Here is a 19365-nt window from a genome sequence, read left to right on the forward strand (position 1 = left end):
TTTAAAGATTGTGACTTTTTGAGTTAATTATTAATAAAGGAAAGTTATGAATTTATTTGCAAGAAATTGTTGAGAGATGCATTGAACGAGCCATTGATACACTTAATTATTCTTTGAACTTTGTTTGACTCAAGAAAAATCAATGCGAAATAATATAATTTTAACTACAATTTTTTTTTTTTTTATCTATTTCAACATTGCGAGAATGAAATTAGAAGGAAATCACAACCAGGTAGTGATTTTCAGATAGTAGATCCCCGAAAATCAAGAAGCCTCACTTCCTTTTTTTTTTCCGCTTATATTTTTAATAAAAATAAGATTCAGCATTTGATTAAAGATGCAAAATTCATTCATTATAAGTTCAGGATAAAAAAAAAAAAAAAAAAAAAAAANAAAAAAAAAAAAAAAAAAAAAAAAAAAAAAAAAAAAAAAAAAAAAGAAACTTTATTTTTTTTTATTTAATTTATTGGCTTAGAAATTTTACATAAAAATTTTCAAAATTATTAGAATTATATTTTTAAGACTGGTCAAAAAATATTTTCTAAGTTTATAATTAATTTTATTGAATTAACCTTGACAAGTTTATCCATACCAAATTTGTGGTTATATCAATGTCAAACTCCGTAGTATAGTAACCCAGAAGACAAGAATTCTTTCTTTATGCTGAAACATTAGGACAACAACTCGCTTCGTAAATTATTTTACGGGAGAAACAAACGAACATTGCGATGCCTGGAGAGAAAACCACGAAGCTCTGCATAGTAAGTCTAATAGCAAAAGTCCTCATGATCCGTCTGATAAAGAGAATATTTGTCTTTCGCTCGGTAGTCGATGCGAGTTGGGAGCAGTACACGGATTACATAGCCACCACGGGGATACGAACCTGCGAAGCGCTCGATACTTTGACAATAAAGCAACCATATTTGGAAAAAAATATCATGGTTTCAGGACATTGTTTTCTAACAAAACATGGCTGCCATTTAAATATGCAGCAAACTTTTGCTTATTCTCCCAACAAAACTCGAAGGTAATCCGACACACTTGAATAATAATTCTTCCTATATTATAAACTTTGCTTAACCCACTGATAAAAAATAACGACATGTACAAATAGAAAAAAATTTCAAAAGCTTTGGTCATTTTTCAACATAATGCAATTTTACTAATGTTGAGTTAAAATAAATGTTTTTTTTTTCTTTTTTGAAAACAAACGAGAAAAAAAAAAAACGCTTTTTTTGGGGGGAGGAAAAAGTAAAATCAGAAATATTAATAACGTATTTTAAATCACAGAACGTTAGACAAAATAAGAAGCTTTGTTCAATTAAGGAAAATACTAAAATAGCAGCAGCTTAAAATCTGATTATAATCCCTTAAAATTATCAATTATACTTCCTTTTTACAATGCGGTAAAAACAAAAAATGCAAACAATAATTAAGACATTTATAGGATTTATAAATATTCACTTTTAGTGAACTAAGTGTAGTAAATGGATTGATTGAAACATTAGGGGCAAATTGAACAACATGTAGTGAAAAACAAAAGCAGCAAGACTTTTTTTCCTTCTAAACCACCACATCGCAAAAGAACTAGGGCGAGAACCAGGCTTCGATTGCTAAGCAACGTACACCGATCCTAACGATATAAATTGTGTCAAAGGGCTGAACAGGAAAATTCACTTTCGCTTTTTTCTTCCGGAAAACGGGAATGGCGAGAATAAAAAGGAAAAATACACAATGGGGAGTGATAAAGACGGAAAACTAATGGAGAAAATTTTTAAAGAATTTGATACAAGGAAAATTTTTAAGTTATGATCAATTTTAGAAAGAATATTCTTGATTTAACTCGCAGATACTAATGGAAAACATTGATTTTTTTAAATAAAAAAAATGAAAGAGGTTTCTCAGAACATTACTTTCCGCCCTTTTTATTAGCTTTTTTTCTAAACATGCAACTCATGCAAAATATCGCGAGATGCCTTAGAACACGAAGAATATTAATAATACAAATTCTTTTACTTTGCATTTTAAGATTGTATTTATAAAATATTGATCACAAGAAACTTTTTTTTTCCAGTTTATTTTTAAAAAAATTATCGGAAGCCACCAGAATAAACAGTTACTTGCATTAATCACTATGGCCTAGAGCAGGGATGGCGAACCAATGGCACGCGTGCCATTTATGGCAAGCGACACAATATTTTGGGCACGCCATCGATCACAATTGTTATTACACTATGAATTATTATTACACAAATGTTATTACACTATTAAGCACATGTAACAATTAAAATAAAATTCACAAAAGCGAACAAAACAATAAACAATCATTGATAAAAGAATTAACGATTAATGCTAAAAAAACAATTAATAACCATAAAAAACAAGCTAACAATAAATAACTAGCAAAAAAATAATAATAATAATAACTGTCCTGCTTAAACTAACATCCTACAACTTAATAAGTTATCTGCAACAACAGAATTCACACTAATGTTACTTTAAGTTGTTTTAAGACATGGCAAAATGTATTTCTCTTTCAATGTAAATAAAGAGTTTTGAGCTGATTATTATAATTAATAAGTATTTAGTACTATTATTTTCCAAATAATCACGAAGTCAAAATTATTTGACGGCACGTCTATGACCTCATTAAACAATTTTTTAGAAAAATTGGCACGTTGGTGTATAAAGGTTCGCCACCCCTGGCCTAGAGGTTTTTTTTCTTTTTTTTTCGAACTGTACATGGTACTAGTAATAGGATAACTTGCTTTTAGTTGATGTGCCATTATGATTAAAACCTTTTAAATTTTAATATAATTTTATTTAACTAAAAGTCATTCATGGAAACAAAGGAGACAATTGGGTACTTGCAACTCGAGAAGAAGAGAAGCGATTATACCTAACCACGTGATTTAAATCAGATTTAATTGGAAACTGTAAGCGACGTCTTGCGTGTGACTGTCGAACCCGATTGCCATCAGAATCGACAAATGCCGCGATTTATGGTAAATGAAATGAAACGCATCTCCATTTCAATTTAGAAATTTTTTTAAATATAAATTTTTGTGATTAAAATAATCATTTTTACTTTTTAAAAATATTCATTAATTTCTTCTTTAGGGAAAAAAAAAACATTTAATTAGCTGGTACGAAGTGTAGAAAATTTCAAAATCAAAGGTTTCTTTTTAGTATAATGTGAGATTCAATTTTCGACCTTATGACAACTAGCTTCGACTACGGAAGAAATGCATACGTACAAATTTCGGCACAATTTTCTGCAACGAAAGTTGAAGCAAATACTAGTTGTTAAATTAAACTTGTTTCATCTTTATTTTGCCTTAAACAATTTTACTACGATAAAAATTTAAGTTTATCATAAATTTTTTAATGATCAGCCCACTTGGAATATCAGATACGCCCCAAAAATCCTGCTTTAAGCTTAAGCCCTGCCATCCAATCCATTAGTTTTTAAAGGTACCTAGAAGAAACCCATCTTATAGACTACTATGATGTAGTCAATTTTTAGGAAGACATAAAGAGCTTCATCTTTCTTATTACGTTAACCAAATATTTACATTAAAAAGACGGATACATAACTTTTCCAAATAGGATTTTCTTGAAGCGAGAAAAATAAAGAAACGTGGTTTCTTGAAGATCACTGATGTTTTCATAGCTGTTGTCAGCTGTTCTTTTTAAACACGGGCATTTTGCCATCAAATGTTTACTTTGACAACATTAGGCGGTTATATAAAACACATTCATTCTATTCCCTTTTTCTTATGTGTACAATCAAACATTTATTCTAATATAAAATATATACATTATGCCGATAACTAATACGTGACTCAAAGCAGTAACAGAAAAATTTTTATTAATTACATTTGTTAATTAACCCTCAGATTTTTTAGTTTTAAATGTGATACAAATTATGAAAATCAATTTTGAAAAGAATAATAAAGAGCACATTTAGGCCCGATCTTTACAGACTGCAGCCCAAATTCCAGATAAAAAATAAATAAATAAAATTTATTAAAATTTCGACAGATTTATTAAAATTTTGAAAACAAGTTCTTTATTTTTATTTTAGGTTGATGTTTTGAATTTTAGGTTGCATTTAAAATTAAAATTGCGTTAAAATAATTACAGCTAGTAGCCTGAATAACTTCTGATCTAATGAACGGATCTCCAAGTTTTAGGACTCAATCTTAATGATTCAAGATCGTGATCTTTATGCCAATTAATTAGTGCAGACATTTTCAGTTACGAAAACAGATACAAAAACGTATTTTATCCGATTTAACATATCTTTTTTCAGGCGGATTCGGATTTCTGACCCTCAAAATATAGAGGATAGCAGCAAAACATGGACCCCATAGTTTGATCAGGACAGCGGTCCAAAGTTTGAACCTCTTAATGTTAATTTTACTTTTTTTGCATTTCGCCTTGGCTCGAGAACTTTTCAATTGAATTGAAAAAATTTTGCACACAATTATAAAATTCCTTTATCCGAAGATAATTCCACGCAAAAAATAACTTTTAGTAAATATTTGTTTTTTTTTTTACTATTTATTCAATAAAGTTCGAAAAAATTCACTAGCTCAAAAAATATTCAAGGTGGCACGCTTTTTATTTTGCTCACTGTACAGTAAAATATCAATATTTGCATAAAAAATCACGATTTTAAAACAATTACTAAGAGAGCCGCAACTGAACAGTTCAGAATCATTAAGCAAAAACAAATTAAAAACCTCGGGGCAGACTTAAAATGTAAGAAAAAATAATTAACATTTCTAACTCAAATGAAGGTCTTTTTAAACATCAGAGATCAAAATATGCACTAACAGACAAATGAGCGTTTTCATAACATTGAATTCTATCTGTAAACACAGCAGGAGGAGGTACAAACATTAGGTGTTTCCATTCAATCTTTCATTACCGCGCGGGTGTACACAGCGTAATCAAGTCATTGAAGGGAAGGTAATAGGAAAACATGTTATTAGGATGCATTTCCTCCACAACAGCGTTGCACAGTCGGCGCCAACATAGAATTTTTCACCGATCAGAAAAAACCACGACCCGTTCAGATAAATGTTCACCGGGTAATCAATGACCTAATTCAGAGGAGAATTTCTCCCCTTCTGGGAAGGGTTCATTCAGAACTCGATATTATTGAACGGAAAGAAGGTTTTAAAAAATAAAAAGAAGAAAAAAAATAGCTGCGAACATCCAAGTTCGCGTTTAACACCAAGGAAAAAGGAGAACAGAGAGAGGGGAGATGCACTAAATTTAGTCTCGCGGCTGGAGTCCTCAACAACGACATGCAGAGATAGACACAATAGAAATGCCGGTGAGGCTTTGAATTGGAAGAAAATACGACAAAATACGTGAGGAAGAATAGGATGGAATGACTCGTATTAAATATTTAAATGAATGATGCTACATGAATCGCAGAGATATGGAGATATGGGCTAAAAATATGACTTTACAAAACTGTTATAACATTTATCAAAAATTATTTTTAGATTCATAAAACTCTAAGTTTTAAGTAAAACACTTATTTTAACAAGCGATACTATGGGCCACGTTTAACATAGTACTTCATTTTTTAGTAATAGTACTTCGGGTCGCGATAGCTCAAAGAATAGAGCTTTCGTCTCCCAGTGACGTAGCCTAACCCAGGTTCGAATCCCAGCGATGGCTGGTTAAATCGAATTCGACACACAGACCACAGTGCTGATTTAAAATATTCCAGTGGTAGTAAGGTCATGGGTTTCGAGTTAGTTCAATCAAAAAATCCTATCTGAAGGCTAGTTTGTCCCAAGGGCCGGGATAGCCTGCTTGGTAGGGCACTGGAACAATGTCCAAGAGATCGTGAGTTCGATCCCTGCCAATCGAAGATTCTCCGTGTAGTAAATGGTGACTGATGCACGTTAAATATGTCGAGTCGCAAAGTCCTCCATGTTCCCATAACAAATCAATACCTCTGGGGGTACTGATCCAGGAGTTTCCTTGTCTTCTGGATTGGCTCAAAATTACAATGCTACGGAGTTGTACATTAGTAGTCGTAAACCCAAAAATTGGGTCGGCTGTTCAACGACGGATATAAAATTATTAATCCCAGAGCCACGGTGGTTCAACTCCCAATGATGTGAGCCGCGTTCGAATCCCAGCGATGACTGGTGGATATGAATTCTGCTCCCAGCTTGCACCGACTAGAATGCTAACGCGATTATCCTGAGTGGTAGATGGAATATGGGTTAGATTCTCCTTACCAGTAGATTCACCGCAGGAGTTTTACGTGGTTTTCCTCTCCCTATAATGCAAATGCGGTTAATTCCATCAAAAAGATTTCCATGAAGGATAGTTTGTCTCACTGCTTGATCCAGGAGTTCCCTTGACTTCTAGGTAGGGTTCAAAATTACAAGGTTACGAAGTTAAGCATTGTTAGCGTAAATTCCTTAATAATGGGATGTCTGTTCATCACTGGTAATAAAATAGTTGTCCTTGATAACTTGTTGTAACCATGTTTTTTATAATTCCGAGAAATATCATAGTCTAAAAAAATATTTCAAAATATAAAGCTTTCCTTTTAGGCGGGACCCATAATGTACTTACTCCACCTTTTTTTTCGGATGAAAAAAATAATTTATTTTGTTACTTTTACTCTGCTTGATGATAATTCTCGTTAAAAATAAATAATTAAATAAAAATAATACGGTTACTAACACAAATTAGTAAGTCAACTGTTTTTTGCGCGATTATTTAATTTAGTTTTAAAAATAAATAAAATCTTTTACCCATTATGCATTACGTTGTTAAAAATTCTTCTAAATCCTGTTATTGCGAGGAATTATGTACTTTAAAGGGGGGCATTTGTTTCATAGAGATGAATAGGGCTCCAAAGTGCCATTTTATTCAAATATCAATTATCACTGAAGTAAAAAAAATTCCTTAAAGTACAAAAATAATAGATCATTTTAAAATTAAGGTATTTAAATGATAAATGAAGCATATATTCTTTGAATTGAAAGGCTTAACATTAGGTATAAATAAAAATTTTCGAAAATACAACAAAGTAAAAGTTTTTTTTATAAAATCTATTAAGCAATTATCTTCCTGACATATTATCTAACTAAACAATAACTAGAATTATGGATCTGATAATAATTTCATAATACCAAATCTCACATAGCAGTAGTAGAAAATTAAATCTAACAAAAAGCGTTATGTAAAAGGTTAAATTAATTTTGTTCAAAGAAAAAAAAAAGAGCAGCTATGCCACATGAAGAGTTCAGAAGCATAACAGTACTTTTAAAACGACGGGATTTTCAAATACCCGTACATTGGTAGTAAAATGTATACAATGTCTTAATCTGTTGAGTAAATGCCAAGTAATAAAAATGAATAAATATTTGTCTGAAAGATTCAGATTAACATACAATTTTATGTTCAAAAGTTTTCACCGGTAGCTGGAAAAAGCTTGATGAGTTTTAGCAAATATTTAGCATGGAATTTAAAGTGTAATACCACGGAAGTATCAAGTTCGAAAAAAAGATTTTTAAAAAAGTGCAACTAAGCCGCGTTAGCCTTTGAACCGGAAGTAACCTGTTTTTTCCAGGACGGTGGAAAAAATTGAAAAAAAAAAAAAAAAAACAGAAAAAAATTGAACAAAATTAAATAAACTAAAAATTACCGATACATTTGTTTAGCTACGAAAAGAACAGCACAAAATAATTTATTTTAGTTTTTATGCGTGATTTTAATATTTTATGTGTTCTAGCACGGCGCGTAGTCAGATTTTTCAACAAAAAACATTTTCAAAAACAATTCTCAAAAAACATTTTCAATCACTTTCAAAAAAAAAAAAAAAAAAAAAATCATAATTAGGATCTATGCAATATTTTTTTTCTCTATAGTTTAAAGTTCTTAATTTATAAACATAAAATGAATAAAATTCAAATAATCACGATAAAATAACTAGTTTCTGATAAATATCGCAGAGAAAATTGTGAAAATCATGCAATTTATGTAATTTAGAACAACAATTGATACGGCAAAGAAAAAACCTCTTTTTGCTTAATTTTTTATCTTTTAAAGTTAAAAAATTAAGCACTTTTTACATACCCCGAATAAAAAAAAGCACCTTTAAAGGCTTTTAGAAAACGTAGTCGGTTTGAGTATTCATACTTAATAGCATTAGATTATAAAAATTATGCTATTTGTAATAGTAAATTCAGTATGAGGTTTTAGTAGTGTAAATATTTAGTATTTGATTTCGTATTTTAATAGTACTAATAAAAATTGATTAAGGTATTTTAATAGTTCTTAATTCAGTTATAAAATTAGGTTTTATTACATTCAATCATGTAAAATAATAAAGAGCAACAGTAAAATGAATTTCTGAAAAAAGTTACTGTTTCCCTTTTGAACTGAACGTCTTAGCTTTTAACCTATAATAATGACATATTAAGTAACTTGAAAATTAATAATATTATTCAAACTTTATAGAAATAATAAACTGTTTGAATAATTGCTTTAAAGTTTGGTATTTCTTATTTTAAAAGCGTCCCACTTGGGTTGGAAAAAAACCATTTCTTCTGGACGGTTTTTTCCACTGTGGAATGAACTTGCCATTCCTGCAACTAAGTAAAATAAAGTGATATCCTTCCTTTGGAGTTACATAAAAACTAATAATTTTATTAACTTTTGAAAATTCGATTCGAAACCAATTCGAGTTATTAATCAAGTAAATCTCTCTTTTGAGAGAATTAATTTTAAAATTCCACACAGTAATGAAATGATTTGTTTGAGGATTATTTTAAGCAATTTTAATTTAAATTTTAAAAAAAAATGCTTATTTTATTTCATTTCCTGGGTGGGGAGATGTTTTAATTTCTGTATAATATTAGAGATTTAAAAATAACCGATTTAATTTACCTTTCACGATGATTCACCAAATCATTGTCATAAATTCAGTATTTATTTCAGGGTCATATTACCTGTGCCTGAATTATGCCTCATAAAACTTTTCTACAATAAAAGTCACATAAACAAAGATTTGAATGAATCAGTGAATGGCGTTATATGCGCATGATATAAGCAAATACAAAGGTATAGGTAGCAGGAAAATTATTTAGTTTTAAAAAGAACAAAACACGGGTAAAATCTTTCTTTTTTTTTTNTTTTTTTTTTTTTTTTTTTTTTTTTTTTTTTTTTTTTTTTTTTGTTAATCAGACAAAATAAAAAAAAAACTATTATCTCAATCATATTAAATAATCAAATAAAAACACCCGAAAAAATATTTTTTTTTATCATTACAGGAGAAAGATACCATAAATTTAAAATAAACTTTAAAATATCAATAGAATTTATAATTTAAAAAGAGCATAGAGATGAATGCAACTATAACAGTAAACTGTTATATTAATAATAATCTCTCTCTATTAAAAAATAGTAAGGGCCGACGCTGTTTTGGGTGTTTAACTTGACATTAGATTTCATTTTGCAGCGTAAAAACTATTAAGGATCAGAAACTTGAAATTACTTAGGTGTGTTGAAAAGTGCAATGATATTACGATAGTAACAGAAAAATTTAACATTCCAAAATTTGTTCGAGAATTATTAATAGTTAAACTTTTTGGAAAAAATACCATAAGGGCCGTTCTGCAGTCTGCAATTACAGAGTTAAAATTTGGACTGCTAGAAGGGTCAGGTTTGTTTATGATCTAAACTTAGAGTTTTTTCTTCTTCCAAATTCCAATTTCAGGGTTGCCACTTAAATCTGGAAAAAAAAATCCCAGTGTTTTCCCTGTACATATTATACACATATTAAGAGGAAACAACAATTACTGTGCTCTTATGTGAGCTAGATTGGGCTAACTATATCTATTAGTTTTAATTTAAGAAATTTCAGATTCGACAATTAGTTCAAGAATTGTTAAACTTGTAGTAAAAAAAAAAAACTGCCTATAGAAATGCATCGACTTAGTTGAATTGTTGATATGATAAATTTGCATCATAATTTCACAGTTTTAACGAGTTTTTTTTAAAAATATTATTTATTTATAGCTGTAAAAACATTTTTTCTTCGAGAGATCCTTATTTTTTATGCTTGAACTCGAGTAGATGTCAACCGAAAGTAGTAAAATAGAGAGATTTAATTGCAGGTTTAAATCTTAACATTCATAGTGAAATTTTTAAAAATTAAAAAAGTAATAAACAGTGATAAAAAACGTTCTCTATTTGAATCATTTTAAGTCTCTTTACTGAGTAAAATTACTTCGTATTTATTTCCTCTTAAAGATTCTCGCAATCTGTATTCCCTAGGTTAATTTTTTTTTTTTTTTTTTAAGTTCAGGTGATTATCTTTCAAATCTAGGTAATCGTCTACTTCATTACGATTAACGCAGTAAAAAAAAAGTTCTCGTTCTTACATAAAGATACAATAGTCGTATTTTTAAGAAACCAAAACTTTCTAAGCATTTTTATTTATTTATCTTTCTATTAAAAAAATGCTCTAGCATTATGTCATTCTTTTTGATCGGTAATAAGACATGGACTTAAACATTCAATATATAAATATGTAAAATAATATTACGTAAGCACAAAAACAATTCCAAGAAACCCACCGAAAAGACGTAAATGCTCTTACACGGCAGACATGCTCTATGTCAAGGTTATGTTGAAAACGTGAAAATGTTTACAAACCCTCAGTTATTAGAGTGCCATTAGTATAAGTAACTAAGTCCTATAAAATGGCTAAAAAACGAAAGGCCTTGAATAAGAATAAATAAGTAAAAATAGAAAGTCAAAAAAGATCGAACAGTCTGTTTACTACTAATGGTAAAAGCAATTATAATAATGGTAAAAGTTATTACTAGAATGGTTTCAAATAATTAAGATACATGGCTTCTATTTAAGGCTGTTTTTCGAAGGCTTCGTCGTCACATGAAATGTTTCTTTGCGAATAATAAACTATCTTCATAACTGTTGTGAGTTTGCAACAGTTACGGGTCGAGTTTAGCCCATCTAAAACCAGCGCGGTCTATGCATATTTTGAAAATGGCGCAAAACGTCTATATGGAGAAATGCCACAGTTTTGTCTAATTTTTTAATATTCAAAAATATACACCTATTCTGCATTATCTGGGTTCATAAAAAGTTTGCAAAAACGGAGAATAAGGCAGTGATTTTGATAATTTTCATCTAGGTAGTAAAAATGTCGCCAAATTGGCAATTTTTAAGAAAGTTTAAAATAACTTTAAAATATATAAGTTATTCGCCCGTTCTAAAGCCCAGATGACGGTAAGATTATTTATGTAGTTTAAAATCATCGCACTGTTTCAAGAGTAAGGCACTTAAACTGTGGCTTTTTTATTTTCCGAGGAGACATAGCTTCCAAAAAGAATGTTAAGCAAGAGGAGCACACAACATTATCAATATGACCGACGCTACGTTTAAAGATTTATGAGAACAGTTAATGTAAAATGCGAGACAATATTTTAAAAGAACAGAAGAAATAATATATAGCCAGCAATGAGTTTGCCTTTCTTCACAAGGGCTTCAAAGGTCAGATTGTTTAGGTTGGATTGAATGTACAGTTAAATTGCAAAAGCGTCAAATGAGGCTATACAGAATTAAGCAGAAAGTAAGGAAAAAATTAAGCCATTACATACGGCCAAGTATTAAATTTAAGCGTAACTAATGAAAAGTTAAATCGAACGCTAAAAGAATAAGGAAAAGAACAAATAGGGAACGTCACTGTGGTACATTTATTAATTTGAAGATTATAAACCGTTGGTAGGAAATGTTTTAATAATAACCAAAAAAAAACTGTCACTTAAAAGAAAATATATACTAAAGCCTGATTTCTTTAAAAAAAACTTTCTTTGTGCAATTTTATAAAATTAAATACAAACTAGTTAAATGTAGTAGACTAGTAGTTAAATAGTTGATGGCAAACCTTTTATCAGCCTTATAAAATGGCTGTCATCAACTATTAAAAGTATTTTCAAAACTTATGATTAAATAGTAGTAGGATATTTTTTTATATAATTTGCATTTCGTCTAATACAAATAAAAGTTTTTTCAAATCATCGGAACATATTTAATTTCTATGCCACATATTCGTTGCCATTTTCTCTTGAAAAACTAAGATTAAATTTTCCAAATTAAAAAAAAAAAGGCTTTTTCGTGCAAAACCGAATATTTTCGAACTGTAGAATCACGAATAACAATAAGTAAGCATACGGTTTCTTTTTTAAGTAATCAGATGTTAACTGTTTTTTCAATCAAAATCACTATGACTTATAAAATCTTGCCAAATTGGAAATGATAAGTAAAGCTCTCAGAAGAGAATCTATTTTTGGATAACATCAAAAAGAGAATGAAAAAGTCTAATAGCTCTAAGGACAGATGATTTCTTTAATAAATGAATTTCTTGGCATTTTAAAACATCTTATTTTTACAGGATAATTAATAATACAGAAAAATATCTTATTTATTTGCATTTTGAAACTGTATTTTAAATGTCTATAATATATTAAGAAAAAGCATATTTTCATATGATGGAAACAAAATTAATTTTTTCTGGTATAAAAAGAACGTTTACAGAAACGTTATTTAAACTGAAGCCACGTTGTCTTTTTTTTTTTTTTTTTTCNTTTTTATTTTTTTTTTTTTTTTTTTTTTTACTTTAGTTTTCGTGTACTAATTGTAACGATATTAATTCAGGGTTTGTTAATTTTATGTTTATAAAATTTACAGTTTCCATTCGTAGTATAAACACATAGCATACATTTTTTGGGCAAAACCACTATAATTTCTACCGTCTGTCCCCTCCACTATAAATTTCTGACAAATAAAAATCTAGCTATTGTTAATATTTTTCACAATTACGATGTTAATCTGCATCGTATGTTTAAAACCTCATATCTCTCTATATTTATATCTCTATCTTTGATTAAGTTTTTTCTAAACTTTAATTTATAAAAAAATAAGAACTATTTTATTGTTTCCGAACGCAGTTAAAATTTTTGACAATTTCTTTATCTGAGACTTTTTGACAATTATCTTTATGAACACTTCAGTAATAATAATAAGACCAACTCTGAAATTAAGAGGGAATAAATTAAAAGACAACCATTATCAATACACTGCTGGATAAAGAAATCAAAAGAACACCAAAAATTATGTATATATTTCATTTAATGTAACGAAAGGACAGTAAAGACCAATTATATTTATTTTATATTTCTATGTATAACAAGCGACAACAACAAAAAATTTCCTTTTGAGCGTTTTCTAAGTATATTTTTTGATCACTTCATTCCAAGTAAAATTTAATATATTTACAGGGGGGAAAAGGATGCACTTTGTGGTAGATACGAATATAGCTTAACAACGTAAAAAAAAGCAACAATATGAGCGCAATATAGGTGGTATACATTGCACTTTTCTCACGTAGTTTAGTTTTATACGCAAATACATTTATTTTAATAAAAAATAAGAATATGATTTTTTTTTACAGTTAAATTAAACTTTTCGTAAGAGAAAAAAGAAAGAAAAACGACCAAAGATTGAACAAATAAGTGTAAAAAGAAAGCTACTCTATTGAAAGATAACATAATAGAAGAAAAAAAAAATGCTGTTTCTTTTAGGATGTCACACAAGCTTATTCATATAGAAGCTTTACTACTAACCTTGAGCATAGCTAAAACAATAACGACCTCTATTATGTCGTTTTTATTGCAAAAGGGGGGAATACTGCTAAAGCATCCTCAACAATTTCTGTCGGGAGAAGCTAGAGCAGAATAAAAAATGTACAGAAGGGGGTGGGGGTCAAAAGTCACTAAGGCAGATGGCGTCGGCACGTGTTTCAAAAATCCTCTATCATCAGCTTAGACATGCTATGATTTAAGAAGAAAAAAAAACATTTTTCACTAATTGGCAGAAAAAAATATAAGAGTTCAAATGGCAACATACAACATAACGAACATTTTAAAAACAGAAAAGTAAAACTGTTAAGTAGCTGTTTTACCAAAAACAAAAATTATCTTAAACACAAATTGTGAAATGAATCTGGCGCCGCAAGATATATTTAAGGCTGTGATTTATGATGTAATTTTTCTTGTTTTTAATTTTATTATTCTTAATTTTATTACAAACATAAAAAAATGCCTTTTTTTTCCTTTCTTTTTGCAAAATAAGTTGAATATTTTTTAAACTTGGAAAAAAATTTACCTTTAAAAACTCTTCTGCGTTAGACTTTAAACTTAATCGATCAACTACTGTTTTTCCGCTACCCTCTTAGAAAAATCATAATATCTGTACCATAAAACAGTGCAAACTCGTTGCAACCTCAATAAAGTGTTAAATTAAGATGAACAATTCTTTCGAAGATGATGAGGTATGAAATTGATAGCGTGTTATGTTTATGAAGTACCATAATAGGATTCAACTTAGCTTAATTCATATATGCGATAATATAGATACCACTAATTTGAACGATGTTATATTATACAACACACTCCGAATCTTCTTACAGTACACTTTTCCCAATGAACTGTCGGCCCGTTTCTTCATTCATCCGAGTTTTTTAAATACTTAAAAAAGGGAATGTTTCCCTTAAAAATAAAGAGAAGAAAAAGAAGAAAAAAAACAATCATTTAAAATAATACTATTTTCAAAACAGACAAAATATTATTTCTCGTATTGGTTTCGAAACAGATAAAATATTCCCTAACAGCAAAATAACTTGGACCCTCATTGGGCCAATATTCATGTATCTTGGCTCAGCAAGGGTTCAATGGACCTTTATTTTTCCGATATTGGCCTTACATAAAATTTTCCGATTCACCCCTCATTACAACCAATATCGGTCCTATATAGAATTGTCTCGGATTCACCCCATATTTTATATCCATTATTTAGCCAATGTAAGTTCTACATTGGCCAATGTAGGCCCTATATAATCCATTCTAGGACCAATATTAAAAAATCTAGACATCCGAATATAGGACCCATATCGAGCCAATCTTGTACCCAACTGGGGTCAAGTAAAATTGTTGCTATGGTTGGTTTATTCGTTTAAAAGGGAAGATGTACAGCGAGAGAAACTTATCAAGGCAAACCCTGTTTTACCTCCATTGATATTTTAGAACTTAAAATTTAGAGAATAGTGAGTTCAGGTAAACCTCCATCGTTTCACCTCTATTGATATTTTAAAACTTAAAATTTAGAGAATAGTGAGTTCAGGTAAACCTCCATCGTTTCACCTCTATTGATATTTTAAAACTTGAAATTTAGAGAATAGTGAGTTCAGGTAAACCTCCATCGTTTCACCTCTATTGATATCTTAAAACTTAAAATTTAGAGAATAGTGAGTTCAGGTAAACCTAGAGTATACCATGAAGTTTCAAATGCTGAAATAATTTCTTCAAAATATCAAAATGCAAAGAAATTATTGCAGGATAACTTTTCTATGGCTTATTCCTGTTATGATTTATTTTGGAATTCGATAAACATTTTTTCCCCCGCATTTGAAAGTACATGGTTTACTACATAAGTTTACCCGAATGCCCTTTTCTCTAAATTTTAAATTACTTGTGTAGTTGGGTGAAAAAATTTACCATTAAGAGTTATCTAAAGAGCTACACAAAAATTCGATGGATGAGAAGTTGTATGTATTTTCGAATTCTAGAGTGGAAGTTAATCTTGGAAGACTTTTTTTATAATTTTAACTTTGACAGTTTACAATTATATCTACTCGTATAAAGAAATTTAAAAAAAAAATTATCAGAGATGTGGAAAGACAGAGGAATGGGAATAACATAACCTTTTATTCTCACTTATTAGATAAAAACAACAAGATAAACCGTTGAAAGCTTTACTGATTTCTTATAAGAAGAAAAAGTATTGGTCTTCCTTTCTAATCAGCTATATGACAGCAATTCAAGATAAGATTTTAAAGGATATAATCTGAGTTCTAAGAAAAGAAATGGTATTTACTATCTCTTAAGAGCTTACTTCTAATTCTAAAAGATATTGCTTATTTTTTTTTTTTTCATTTCTAATTTAGAACAAATTTTAAAAAGAAACCCCACCTGTTCCTGATTTAAAATTACTTTATAACCCAAAATCTGAAGAATAATATTTATATTGTTAAAACAAATTAAAGACCAGAAAAAAAGGATGCGATTTTTTTTCATTCAAGTTCCAGTGCAATAAAACAGTAGTAGTTTATAGGAATTATTGTAAGCTGAGCTGTTTATAAGGCCAGTTGCTTGCTTTCACTATTTAGAAATTCTTAAATCAATCATGGAACTGATAATATAGGAACTAATAAGAATTTTTTTATTTCCAGTTTTAATTGATCGTGAATAAAAGGAACACTTAATGCCTTTAGAGCTAGTAGGAATGTTCTAGAATTAATTATTTAAATTAATTTAATAATTTATTGCAATTAATTATTACCATAATATGTACTGATCTAAATTTTACTAATTATTTTAAAAATCTTTAGTAAATGAACGGAGAAGGAAATTTTTTTTTAATCATATCATTTTCTCAATATTAAGTCTAAAAATTGTGTTTTATGTCAAACAGCTGAATTCACAGGCGGCATCTAATCTAGTTTTTTATTTAGTTTTAGTATATGCATTAACTGAAATTGAATGAGCGGAAATATAGCTTCCGTTAAAATAAAAACAATAATTAAAGAAAATAATCATTGGGAATGGTTATCAAAGAAACATATATGTACTTCATTATTGTTGAATTTGATTATTTTTATTCAATACAAATACATCCTTTTTGTAATTCCTTCATTATATTGTTATTAGGAAGAGAAAAAAAATATTGTTTTGAATTTTCTTTACATACAATTATTTTAATTAAATAATTTAATAAAAATAATGGAAATATTAAATAAATAAGAAATATTTAATGGGATTTAAATTTAATGCCAAATTCCGAAAATCATGACTAATTCCCGAACTGCTGTCACCCTAAGGTTCTGAGGAAAACCATTTGGAAACCACTGTTCTATAAGTTCCCTTTGTGCATTAATAACAAAAAATTTCATTTTCCGAAAATTGTCGCCTTAGCGAGATCTCATCTTTTAGAATAGGATTTTTGTGCAGTATGTGCACAGACTTTTCAGAAAATACTTCTCCCCCTTTCAATTTTAGCATAAAAAGCAAACAAGAGGAAAAATAACATGAAAATTAATTTATGTAGTGATAATTGATAAATTCTAATTTAAGATTTTATGATCTCATAATTATATAAGAATAAAAAAAATTTTCAAGCCTTTCGAATACCAATACATGTCTATAAGTAACCCCTAACAAGAATATTAAATTTGATAACAGATTGCACAAACATTAAATGTCTATGAAAAAAAAATTAACTTAATTTAACATTGCACTTTTACTCTACATTTACAATTTAGCATAAATTAGGCATACATATTTAAAATATTCATTTATCATAATTTTACTATAATCTTCTGAAAAGGGAGAGAATAAATGAGAAAATTTACATTACATTTTGTATAAATTAGTAGATTTAAGTTAGGCATTAAGTTACATTCTAACATAAAGCAACATAAGTAAAGTAAATTAAAGTTAATTAAAATAAAAAGAATATATACACAATATAATCGGCAACTGTCTTACATTCATTCAATTAAGCAAGAACAATTTTAAATGATCACCAAAACTACCTCTAATGATGTTCAAACTACAATAAAATAAACATATAAATATGATAAGCAGTTGATTATAAGTTGGTGTGATTAAACTCTCGCCAATGATAATAATATATTTGTTAATAATCGATTTTTCAATTTACATTTTGCTAAAACTTTTGAAAATTAATTTTTTGGAAAGAGTATAAAGTGGCAGGTATCAAGGCTAAAGACAAATACGTGAACAACAGCATCATCTGAAAAACTTTGTTGGAAAAAAATTCTAAGCATGAAAAAGCACATCTTGATAAGTTCAAAATTGAAAAGCACAGCAATGATTAAAAATTACAGGTTCGATTAGATAATTGTTAATTGGGTAATAGGGATTTTTATTCTGCATTAATTTCTTAACAAATAATTGACATGCAACATTAAAAATGTAATTATATGATGCATAAAATAAATTAGTAAAATAATTAGAAAAAAAAACCGTAGGACTTCCTGTTGTAAATGGATCTGATAAGTTAGCAGTTGACTAAAACATGAAAAGTAACTAATAAAAGCAGAAAAAAAAAAAGATTTTTTTCAACAGCTGATGTTTACATTCTAGCTTGAGGTCACTCTAGGAGGGAATTTCCTCGTATTTCATGTTTGACCGTGAAGGTTAGAATTTGAACTGAAATCTAGATTCAATGCAGATAGAGAAAGCTAATTTAATTCTTTTTATTTCGAGTATAATAATACACACAATTTTTTCCCATACTACAGTGTTAAATCTCAGAGTGCTAACAACATCTCCATATATCTTTATGATCAAGACAAAACAATAATAGATCAATAAATCAAAACATTCTTTAAAAAAAAAATCTCCAAGCGAACTTTAATTACAAAATTCTATTTACACAACAAGGGGGTGGGGTTCCTAATAGTAAACCGATCTATAAAATGCAGTCCTTACGTCAGAGCCGTAGTGAGGTAGTTCAAAATCAGAACGAAATAATGTTTGGTTGATAACAGCTGATATTTTAAAATTAAAGATGATACAGGATGCAATTTGGCATGGAAGATTAAGGTTCACTTACCTTTTTTAAATCCTAAACAGGTGTGAGCGTTGATCCAATATATAAACAAAACAATAACCGCATGTAATCCAACATTGCGGGAAAACTTTGCGGCCATTTTCACTGCGAGTTACAGTGTCACTGCCGCAACCCTAATGCTCAGAAATGGTTTTGTTTCTTTCATGATTTCTCTTCCCTTTTCGCAGCCAACAGATGATTTCTTTGGCGTCTTTTTTGGCGGATTTCTGTCGTTTGGAGAAAACTACTTGTAGATTCGAAAGGATTTAGTTTCTATCTTGCCTTCTTTTAATTATTAAAAATAACAATTAGCACTTATTGAAAATGACAGATTCATGCCAAACTTCAATTTTATTTGGAAAAAAAAATGTTAAAATTTTTTTCGTAATTTCAATAATTTAAGACAAAAAATCTTATGATGTTAACTTTTGTGGAAAATATTTTTTAATGTATAGATAGACAACTTTATTAAATATTACGAAAAGATTTTCCTATCTTTTTTAGATAGGGATTAATTACTGACGTAACTTTTTATCTATTGTGTGTAATTATTTATTTTGGAGTTTTTATCATTAATGTTTCTTTAAGAATTAAAAT

At 28.9% G+C, this 19365-nt stretch overlaps 1 protein-coding gene across 1 annotated transcript in view; it reads right to left on the reverse strand.

Moving 5' to 3' along the window:
- LOC107441299 (zinc metalloproteinase-disintegrin-like MTP8) overlaps positions 1 to 18931 on the reverse strand; it is an 85152-nt gene extending 66221 nt beyond the window's left edge. The window contains exon 1 of the mRNA XM_016054510.3: positions 18772 to 18931. Coding sequence (XP_015909996.1) covers positions 18772 to 18868 — 97 coding nt within the window. The 5' untranslated portion in view covers positions 18869 to 18931. The remainder of the gene's footprint in view (positions 1 to 18771) is intronic.
- Positions 18932 to 19365: the final 434 nt, after the last annotated feature.

Source organism: Parasteatoda tepidariorum, chromosome 2 (assembly GCF_043381705.1).
Source record: "Parasteatoda tepidariorum isolate YZ-2023 chromosome 2, CAS_Ptep_4.0, whole genome shotgun sequence".
Classification (NCBI taxonomy): domain Eukaryota; kingdom Metazoa; phylum Arthropoda; class Arachnida; order Araneae; family Theridiidae; genus Parasteatoda; species Parasteatoda tepidariorum.